This window comes from Ochotona curzoniae, unplaced genomic scaffold, assembly GCF_017591425.1.
Source record: "Ochotona curzoniae isolate NIBS_2020 unplaced genomic scaffold, NIBS_Ocur_1.0 scaffold_1037, whole genome shotgun sequence".
NCBI lineage: Eukaryota > Metazoa > Chordata > Mammalia > Lagomorpha > Ochotonidae > Ochotona > Ochotona curzoniae.
Window position 1 is genome coordinate 17780679 of NW_024467083.1, and position 11343 is coordinate 17792021.

At 40.5% G+C, this 11343-nt stretch overlaps 1 protein-coding gene across 1 annotated transcript in view; it reads left to right on the forward strand.

Annotated features, from left to right (window-relative positions):
* Nucleotides 1–9814, forward strand: part of GNAI3 (G protein subunit alpha i3) — a 41136-nt gene extending 31322 nt beyond the window's left edge. Inside the window, exons 6-9 of the mRNA XM_040999197.1 lie at nt 1794–1923; nt 2877–3030; nt 7559–7771; nt 7863–9814. Of these exons, the coding sequence (XP_040855131.1) occupies nt 1794–1923; nt 2877–3030; nt 7559–7749 (475 nt within the window). The 3' untranslated portion in view covers nt 7750–7771; nt 7863–9814. The remainder of the gene's footprint in view (nt 1–1793; nt 1924–2876; nt 3031–7558; nt 7772–7862) is intronic.
* The last annotated feature ends 1529 nt before the right edge of the window (nt 9815–11343 follow it).

An 11343-nucleotide genomic window follows, 5' to 3' on the forward strand; every position in this document is an offset into this window, starting at 1 on the left:
TTGTTATTACCATTATTAGTGTGGGAAAGGTTCTTATTGTCAAAGACTGAACTTTAGGTAAATCCTGTCTTTTAATGCCAGGACTAGTAGCCAGCTCTGAAGTGCCACACCCACTTTATTGTTGGCATGTAGATATCTTGTTATGAAGTACTATCACTTCTTCCTTTTCCTCTTCTCTCTAGGCAAAACCACTATCCATTTATTCAAACATTTATTGAGCATCTACCATATGCAAGGCATTGTCTAATTGCTTACTTGCCTCTCAGTTATGAGGTAATGTTTATAAAATGTTGATCTATTAGTGAATGATACTGTAAAATGTTAATATGTGCTAAAAGCCCGCTTGGAAAGTCACAGTATTGTTACCAGGTTAATGGACTTTATTGAAGAAAATGAGGAAGTAAACTACAATTAATGATGTAGTGGTATGTCCCTCCCTTGAAAGACTGTCATGATAAAATGCTAGGCATTAGCCTTTCTAAAACATACACTATGACCGTGTATTAAAGCCACTTTTGATTGTGTCATTCCTGTGGTCATGACTAGAAGTTAAAAAGAACTGTGTAAGATAGGTTAAAGGGAAGAATTGGGTCATGACAGAGATAAGATGAATGTTCCCTTTCAAACATACATTGGGAAATTACCAGCTATGTCTTACCTGTTTCAGTATCTGGAGGTAGGAAGGGAAGTTCTCTGAAACTTTGGGCCTTTGTGTAAATCTGACGTATTAAACCAATTTGGCAAAATTGAGCCTTTAGAAATGTTAGGATTGTCATCAAACATAGATGTTAAAACGTGTCTGATGATTTGCATGCAGACCAAAGCATCAACTAAAAAGACAGAGTGGCACAGGTGTCCTAATTGCTGTGGAGGTAGTTAAGGACACTGTTGACTCAGGATATCAAATAAACTCCCAGAGAAGAGTAGTGGACTAAAACTGATGTAGAGTGGAACATGGAGGATATGAATAATTGAGGCTTTATTATTATTAATTAGGTTCAAGGAAGACTTGGAGTTTAGAAATATTAACTAAGTTTTTTTTTTAGGTACTGAGTTCTTGGAATTCAACTATAAAATAAAATTTTTTCACAAGTGATCTTTAAAATGTTTTCCTTTAAGTGAGGAAAACCTTTCAAAGCATGGAAAAGTTACGGAAGAAGAATACAAATTAAGAACTTGGGCACAAACCACTCAGAGGTTGAGTGTTGCAAAGTGAGGCAGTAGAGCTGAGTGGCAGGGCTCAGATCCTCAGTCCCCATTTATTAGTGTGCTGCACGCCCGTGGGCAGTCCTCATCTGCTTTGGCTTCCTCATCTGGAAGGCAAAGGACAATAATATGGGAATGTTACAAGGGTAAAATAATGTTCTGTACGGTAGTTAGGGTAGTGTCTGGCACCATGGTAAACACTCAATAAATATTAGTTACTATTGCTATCTTACGCTGTTATTCAACTTCATTTTTCCTGTCTTTTTTCTCCCCTTCATTTTTCTTTAATTCATCTCAGTGCTTATTCTGGTGACTTGTGATGCATCTGATGCAAACTTTGAGAGAGGAGGCTTGACTGTTTAAAATGAAAATTTAATTTGCTCCTAAATTTTATTTTCTCAAATTGTTCTTTTATGTTAGCCACAGATAATTATTTTGAGTACATTTTATTTGCTCCTTGTTTTTTTTTTTTCCATTATAAATGAATTTTTGAATATGGAAGAATGTGAAGTTTCCTAATCATGTCAGTTTAGGAAGAGGTATATGTGTGATGTTGCTAAATTTGTGCTGTCTTTCCCTTCACTCAGGATGTTTGATGTAGGTGGCCAAAGATCAGAAAGAAAAAAATGGATTCACTGTTTCGAGGGAGTGACTGCGATCATCTTCTGCGTGGCCCTCAGTGATTATGACCTGGTTCTGGCTGAGGATGAGGAAATGGTGTGTTGGAGATTTTGGTAAAAAGTTGGTCTAATGCAGCCAGGAAGAGGAAAGTAACTAGCGCTGACTGGATGCATCCGTTTGCTTGTTATAACAAAGCTTAATAGCCTTAGTATTCTGATTTATCAGGGAGGTTAGCTGATACCCTATGATGAGTGAGCTAATTAGATCTTTTGGTTGGTGCGGCTGGAGGTGCACTAGATTAAGCCCTGTGACCAGCAGGCGTCCCTTCTGATCCAGCTCCCTGCTCATGTGCCTGGGAAAGCAGCAGGAGATAACCCGAGTGCTTGGCTACTATAACCCATGAGGGAGGCCCAGCTGTTTCAGCCATTTGAATAGTGAATCAATGGATGGACAGTTTCTCTCCAATTCTTTTAAATAAACAAACAGTTTTTTTAAAAAAGAAACCCTTTTATTAGCTCTTCTAATCCCAAAGAATTATCAAAATGAGGACTGACTCAGCTTTCAAGTGTATTTCCATGAATTTCATTCAGTACTTAAAGCCTGTTGATCTTTTTTTTTATTGTTATTATCGTTTTCTTTTTTTTTTTTTTTTAAGACTTATTTATTTTTATTGGAAAGTCAGATATGCAGAAAGAAGGAAAGACAGAAAGATCTTCCATCCACTGGTTCACTCCCCAAGTGGCCGCAATAGCCGAAGCTGAGTCAATCCCAAGCCAGAAACCAGAAGCCAGGCACTTCTTCCAGGTCTCCCACATGGGTGCAGGGTCTCAAGGCTTTGGGCCGTCCTCAGCTGCTATCCCAGGTCACAAGCAGGGAACTGGAAGGGAAGTAGAGCCACTGGGACACAACTGGTGCTCATATGGGATCCAGATGCATGCGAGGCAATGACTTTAGCTACTAGGCTATTGCACTAGGCCCTGATCTATTATTTTGAAGTTATACTACTTTTACTGTCAGTACTAATCTGTCATCCTTTGATTCTTTTTCAGAACCGAATGCATGAAAGCATGAAGCTGTTTGACAGCATTTGTAACAACAAATGGTTTACAGATACTTCAATCATTCTCTTTCTTAACAAGAAAGATCTTTTTGAAGAAAAAATTAAAAGGAGTCCTTTAACTATCTGTTACCCAGAATACACAGGTAAGGGTCAGGTGAGGGTCGGGGAAGATCTCCTTAGAGGTACACATTGCACATCAGCACTTTGGTTGATCAAACAGTGGCTTTTTGTTTTGAATGATTTGTATAATACACATCTTTGAGTATATTTGCTGGTAGCAATGTTTGTATTAAATATATGATTCCGATTTCTTTAAGTTTCAAATATCATTTCAGACATAACCAGATGTTTATGTTTTGAATTTTTGTCCTGATTTTTGGGGAAAAAAGCGAAGGACAAAACTTACAGTTTGGTCCATGTTTAAGAAAACCTGAGGGTCACACAGAATCTCTGTACCCAAGAAAGTGACATCTAGTTGCAGAGACATGCACACACAGGAATAATTTTATAGTAGTATAAAATGTGCGTTTGTAGAAAACAAGCAGTTACCTCAGATGGGATCGGGGAGATCTAATCTACAGTAAATGACACCAGAATGAGCTTTTTCTTTTTCAGATTTGTTTATTTATTTAAAAAACAAGAGAGAGAGAAAAAGGCAGAGCTCTTTTTATTTACTGGTTCATTCCCCAAATACCTGCAGCAGCCAGGACTGAGCCAGGCTGAAGACAGAAGCCCTGGAGTTCTAAGTCTCTCACTTGGGTGGCAGGGGCCCAAGCATTTTTTATGTGCCGGGCACTCGAACGACAGTGGAATAATGAGTACCTAAACCAGTGGCTGTATGGGATATCAGCATCACAAGCGGTGGCTGGGCCACACACTGGCCTCTTGAATGAGCACCTAAGAGGATGAATTAAAAATCATCAGGCACGTGGAAATAATTATATTTGCAAGAAATGTAATTGCCTACATGAAAATATAGCAAGAAATTAACACCTGGGGCCCGGCGGCGTGGCCTAGCAGCTAAAGTCCTCACCTTGAACGCACCAGGATCCCATATGGGCGCCGGTTCTAATCCAGGCAGCTCCACTTCCCATCCAGCTCCCTGCTTGTAGCCTGGGAAAGCAGTCGAGGACGGCCCAAAGCTTTGGTACCCTGTACCCTTGTGGGAGACCCGGAAAGAAGTTCCTGGCTCCTGGCTTCGGATTGACGGAGCACCAACCATTGTACTCACTTGGGGAGTGAATCATCAGACAGAAGATCTTCCTGTCTCTCCTCCTCTCTGTATATCTGACTTTCCAATAAATAAATAAATCTTAAAAAAAAAAAAAGAAATTAACACCTGGAGAGATGGTGGGATAAACCCATGTAGATTCTCTTTCAAGCTTTATTTACTTGAAAGGCAGAGAGCAAGCTGGTGAGCAACTAGCTCCCATCCACAGGTTTACTTCTTAAATGGCGACAGCAGCTTGGGCTGCACCAAGATGAAGCCAGGCGCCAGGAATCCATCTGGGTCTTCCGTGTTGCTGGCAGGGGACCAAGTACTTGAGTCGTCTTTCCCTTATGTGTTACCCGGAGGCTGGGTCAGAAGCGGAGTAGCTGGGATTGGATCAGTGCTCTAAGATTGGATGCCAGAGTTGCAGACAGTGGCTTGATTCCCTGTGCCATGATGTGAGCTCCTCATTCTACTTCTAGGAATTGGAGCATTTTAATTAGGGTGCATAAAGTAGCAGAAGCTGTGCTCTAGAAAGATTATGTGGAGACTGAAAACATAGATAATAGGGGAAGGAAGTTAATAAAAAATTAGACTGTAAAAAGCTCTGGTGATCATCAGAGGATGTTACATAGAAGTCATGGGCTAGGGTGCTGCTGGGTGTTAGGATGGAATTAGAAGAAACACGGAAGTGTCAGGAACCCCGGAAGCATGCTTCCCCGCATCTCCTTTCTCTCCTTCCTCTTTCTGTACATTTTCTTTATTCTCTCCTGCCTTTGTACTCAGTTAATGATATGAGATGACCTTACTACATTTCCTGTGAGTCTCCTTTGTTAAAAAGCTCAGGTTAGACTCAGATTGCTTGACTATATATATATATCCCAAAACAGACAGAAAAGGCACATTGGTGGTTACCTTGGGACAGAGAACAAAGAAATGAGGAGTGATTAGCTAATAAGAAGAGGGTGTTGTGGGATAGGGAACTACTAAATTGTACACCTTTAAAATGGTTAGATATGTTAACTATTGTGTTTCCTTCAGCAATTAAGAAAAAGAGTTGAGGCTGAGCAGTTACTTTTCAAGCAGGAGCTTTCTAAGCAAGGCAGTGGGCTGAGAAACTAAGATGTTACTGAATTTCCCATGGCCTCTAAATCCTCTGGGTAGTTAAGAATGTAGTCTTCTGTTAAAAGTGAGAAAATAAAGTGAGATTTGGGTGACTTTATAGAAAGTAGCCATGTTGGAGCTCCAGTGGCACAATCAGTTAGTGCGTGGTACTTATACAGAAAGTAGCCACGTTTTAGGATAGGGAGAAAAGGCTTACTTGAGAAAGTAAAGGCGAGGGAGCAGCACTGAGGCACAGTTGAGTTAATGCTGCTGCTTGTCCTGCCAGCAGAGTGCCAGTTGAGTCCCAGCTACTATGCTTCCTACCCAGTTCCCTGCTAATGCTCATTAGGAAACAGTAGATGAATGACCCAACATCTTGGACTCCTGCCACACATGTAGGGGACTAGGAGGCTAAGGTGGGATTCCTGGCTCCTGGTTTCAGCTCACTTCAGACCTGCCTGCTGGCTTTGGAGGAATGAAGCACAATGGAAGCTCTCCATCTCCATCTCTCCTTTTCTTCCCTCTCCTTAGCTCATTCTCATTTTAGATTGATAGAAGATAGATAGTCTTTTTTTTTTTTTTAAGATTTATGTATTTTGGGCCTGGCACAATGACTCAAATGCTATATCCTCACCTTGCTGGCACTGGGATCCTATATGGTCCCTGTACATATTCAGGTTGCTCCACGTCCCAGCCAGTTTCCTGCTTGTAGCATGGGAAAGCAGTCAAGGATGGCTCAAAGCCTTGGGACCCTGCACCCGTATGGAATATCCAGAGGAAGCTCCTGTCTCCTGGCTTCGGATTGGCTCAGATCCAACTGTTGTGGCCACTTGGGGAGTGAACCAGTGGATGGAAGATCTTTCTGCCTGTCTCTCCTCTCTGTAAACCTATCTTTTCAATTTAAAAAAAAAAAAAAAAAAAAGACATCACTTGGTGTGCCCACATTCTGAGTCAGAGTAACTTCTGATTCTAACTTCCTGCTAATACACCCCAAGGGAAGCAGCAGATGATTTATTTATTTATTGTTTTTAAAGATTTATTTTTTTATTGGAAAGATAGATTTGCAGAGACCAGGAGAGACAGAGAAAAAGATATCTTCTGTCCACTGGCTAACTCCCCAAGTGGCTGCAATGGCCAGAGCTGAGCCAATCTGAAGCCAGGAGCCTTCCCCAGGTCTCCCAGGTGGGTACAGGGTCCCAAGGCTTTGGGCTGTCCTTGACTGCTTTCCCAGGCCACAAGCAGGGAGCTGGATGGGAAGTGGAGCAGCTGGGACATGAACCAGCATCTGCATGGGATGCTAGCCACTGAGCCACCACCCTTGTTCCAGATGATTTTACAAGTACTTGAATCACATTTGGAAGACCTAGATTAAGTTCCAGGATTCTTTGTTTGGCCTAGCTCAGTCTCAGATGTAGGCATCTGGGGAGTGAACAGTCAGTAGAAGATTCGTTCTCATTGTGTCTCTGTCTCTCTCTCTCCCCTCCCAACCCCGTTGCCCAAATAAATTGTAAAATTAAGAATCCAAGTTAGAGGGTTAACATTAACATTGAAGGCTGAACCAGGAGTCTAAATGCAAAGCAGAGGTAGGGCAGGCATAGCATCTTAGAAGGCTAATCCTCTGTCTGCAGAGCTGACATCCCATGTGAACACCGGTTCATATCCTGCCTCCTCCACTTCCCTTCCAGCTGCCTTTTTGTGGCTTAGGAAAGCACCAGAGGATGACCCAAAAACTTGGGACCCTGCACCCATGTGGGAGACCTGGAAGAAGCTCCTGGCTTCTGGCTTGAAATCAGCTCAGCTCCACCATTGCAGCCTTTTTGGGAGTAAACCAGTGGATGGAGGATCTTTCTGTTTCTCATCTCCATATGCCCTTCTTTCCAATAAAAATATACAGATCTTTAAATGTGTGTGTGTGTATGAATAGTAACAGTTTGACTTAGAGTTCAGGCAGCTTTCTCTTTTGTTTTTTAAGATTTATTTAAAAGGCAGTTACAGAGAGAGTTGGGGATGGGAGGAGGGCAGAGAAGAAAAAGAAATCTTTCATCCTGTGTCCTGGCTTACTTCCTAAATGGCTGCAGTGGCCATGATGGCTAGGCCAGGCTTATGCCAAGAACTTAGAACTCCATCCTTGTCTCCCACAAGTATGTTTGGGGCCCCTGTTCTTGGGGCCATCTTCCCGATGCTTTCCCAAAGTTATTAGCAGGCAGGTGGATCAGAAAGTGAAGTAGCCAGTACTTGAACTGCCATGCATATGTAATGCCAGTGTCCCAGGCAGCAGCTTAACTTGCTGCACCACAACTCCAGTCCTTCAGGCAGCTTTTATAATCTGGACTGAGCCTATTGAATGTCTGTTTTAGGTTCCAATACATATGAAGATGCAGCTGCTTACATTCAGTGTCAGTTTGAAGATCTGAACAGAAGAAAAGATACCAAGGAGATCTACACTCACTTCACCTGTGCCACAGACACCAAGAATGTGCAGTTTGTTTTTGATGCTGTTACAGATGTCATCATTAAAAACAACTTGAAGGAATGTGGACTGTACTGAAGGGTGTGAATGTTTATACAAGGTGAAATTTTGAACATTTCAGTTATACTGCTGTAGGACTGCTCTCTTGGCTTTGTAGACTTTTTCTAATTCAGACTGTTCTTCTCTTCTAGTTTCTGTGGTGGTGTGGAGTGTTGAGACCAGACGTCTGTGGCTGTCTCGTAGGCAGTGCAAGCATGGTGGGACCAGACACGGCGGCAGCATGTGGAATTCTAGCACTCTGTAGCACAGTCTTCTCTCTTAAGGAGCTTGCATGTGACCTGACATGCTCACAGCAGACATTGGAATTGGGCAACTGTAGAGCATAATTTGACCATCAAGACATCATTGGATTTTGTAATTTCGAATGTTTAGGGCAGATGTGAAGTTTGAGGTGCTGCATTCCAGACCTTCAATATGTAGCTTACTTGTGTTTCCTTCTTAACCAGCCCCCTAATGGTCCTTTTTTAAAGGTTTTTGTTTCCTCAAGAGAATAGCTTCACTAAATTTTTTTCTTTGTTTGCGAAAGAATCTTTATTAAAACACAAACCTATGCACATGATGTGATAAAGATCATCTTGAAAATATTCCTCTTAGTAGGAACTCTGTTTTTAACTCTTGGTATGGTCAACATATAGTATTTCTGTAATTACTTAAAATAATTCTTTCTGGTTATTGGGACTGTAAGTACAGTATCTTGGGTTGAAGCTTTTGTTACTCTCCTACTCAGAATATAGTTACCATTTCTGAATGGTATTTACCTTGGAGAGCTGTGCAGCAAGAGTCTAGCTTTTTTGTTTTGTTTTGTTTTTTTGTTTCTTTTTAAACTTATGGTTGGAGATTAACTTTGTTTATGCTGTTTACCAAATTACTAGATAAATGCTCATGTAGTATGCTAATGTCACCTTCAGATACAGACATCCCAGGCTGACTGCCAATTAGGAATACAAATTGCTAAGTTCCAAACAAAACTGGTAACTTCCTGCTACAAATCTACTAAATTGACTGCCTTGATTCTTGCTTGTTTGTCTTTATCATAGAGAGTTTTGTAGAGATGCCCCTCATTTTCCATCTCCATGGTCTTTTCTGTTTGGAGACGTCTTAAGATTAAGAATGCATGCTTTTACTTTGTAAATGTGGTGCCAAATCCATGTTTGCCATTGTTTTTACTGTAGCAATGTTAATTGTGATAATTCTTACCTAGAATGTTCTTTTGCTGAAAAACGATTGCTTTTTGGACTTTTTTCCCACTTTGTCATGTGTACAGATTTTAATCTGTTATAGTTGGCAGCAGTATTAAAATGGTGAGTAAAGAGTCCAGGTTTGCTCCTGTTTGTAACTAGTGCTTTCCGGAAATACTATCTTCTGTTTCCTTTTGCCCCTGTTAAATGTGGTTTGGCCTCTGACAGTGGGTGCACAGCAAAGGTTCCCTAAAGGTCTAATTCTTTGGTAAGAGGATTGTTGCATCTTGACCTTTGAGGGATTTATGTTGTATCTCTGAACCAGTGACATGCAGTCCTAATCTGTCTTCCAGATGTGCATTAGGCTGTGTGGGCAGCTGTACTCCCTTCAGCATGTAGGTCCTTCTGTACAGTGTACTGCAAGTGTCATTTGAATGGTCCCTTGGAAAAAGAGCATGAATTTTTAGCATTTCACATCAGTCGTCTCAACAGTGCCTTTTGGGTGCCAATCTTTTTGGATTGGATTCTTTTTCACCTTCTGATGTAACCCTTTACTATTTCAGAGGGGGAAAAACCAGCAAAAACCTTTGGTGATCCTTAGAGCTGCTTCAGAAGCAAGCCACAGTTCAGTGCCTTTGTGGTAGTTGAGTTTTCTTTCCTTTATTTGGTTGGGAAGGGAAGGTTGGTAACAAACACAACTATGCAGTCGTAATTGTGTTATCTAGCAAAACTTATGTTAGGGGAGGTGATGTGAAAGGAAGAACATTTTCAACTTCAGTTGGGAAATGACTTGTATGTCCATAATGTAAATAGGGTGGATAGTTCTTAGTCATTTTGAATATATGTTTTCTGTATTGTATTCTGTAACATAGAATCATCTGGAAATGAGAACTGATGAAATACCATTTTCAGTTGTAGTCTTTCTTTAGTCTGAGCTAACATGGTGTTGAAAATTTAAAATAACAGATAATCAAAAAATTAATTTGCTTTGAAATGCATTTTGTATTTGAATATGTCTGATGTGTCACTTTTTTAGACCTTCTGCTGATGAACAGTAGTAATTCCCCACCTCTGTGCTTTTGCACCATTTACATTTGTTCTGCATTTACAAGATCACCCTTACCCCACCATCCAGAATAACTAAATGCACATTTTGAGGATGAAGGAATACAGTTTGAATCAGTGGTTTCCAAATATGACTTAAATCAAAATCATCTGGACGCATCTCAGAGCCGGACTGTTGGCTGAAGGGCTGGCAAGCCGTGACTTTTAAAAGGAGATGCTGATCATCAGTCAGAGATGCAAGCCACTAGTCTGTGTTTTGAATGGAAAGATCCAGGGGCTCCAGAGTGTGGGAATAAAACATGAAACATGGAATCCACTGGCCTGAGGGAAAAGGATTGCTCTTTGCAATCAAAGAAGCAAGTGTTTGGGGGGATTGGCGTGGATAATGCTTCAGAATTTAGTTGGTGACAACTTTGGAAGATCTCTAAGTCAGCATATCTAAAAAAGGTAAAGTTTAATGAAGGTGAACAATAAATAGGTCTAGCAAGAAGGATGGCAACAGTAGCTTTATTTTGTTGACAGGCACATCTCCTTATCTGGGTAAAGAGGCAATCTCCTTAATGGGCAGGATTCACTAAGCCTCAGCCTCACAGCAGGTCGCAGGAAAATCCCAAACACCTTTGGATCTTGGCATAATGTATTTTCATCTTGGACAATTAGAATTTTAAATCTCTAGTTCAGTTTATCACCTTAGTTTTTTTACTGCTTATTTTTCACAAGGTGATGCAGTCAAAGAATAGATGGGCCTTTTTAAAAAAATGTATTGCCTTTTTAAAATTTTCATGTATTTATGCTTATATATGTATATATATTAGACTATTGAAAAATTGCTGATTTTTCTAATTCATTCACTCTGTATTCTCATAACCTGACAACCTTCTCTGGCCTATAGCTGTGACTTTGGACATTGGTTATTTAGCCTGTTACTTCATATATTTATCTGTTTGTTAAGCATGTGTGATATAGTTCTGGAATTTCCTGTTGCAGAGCTTGTTGCTGTGTTGTATTTATTATAAGGGATAAAATCAGTTTTTTCCTCAGTTAAAAATTTACCCTTCCAGGTGTATAAAAAAAAAAAAAAAACAAAAAGAAATCAGTCACCTAAAACTGCAGTAAGTTCATTTAGTCTTATTACTTAATGGAATATTTCCTTTCCCCCATGTGATACTGACTTGAAGAACAAAATTAAGTCAGTTTGCCAGTACTGCTGAGTAAGGATTATGTTCTATTTCAGACTTTATAATGCTAGTCTGAGATCTGACTCAGACAGCCACTCACTCTCCAGAAAGCTCAATTACCATCCTATTTGGTTACACCATTCTAAAACAGGCTGCCTGGAGACCTGAGATGAAAAGTTAGTTTTGGTGTT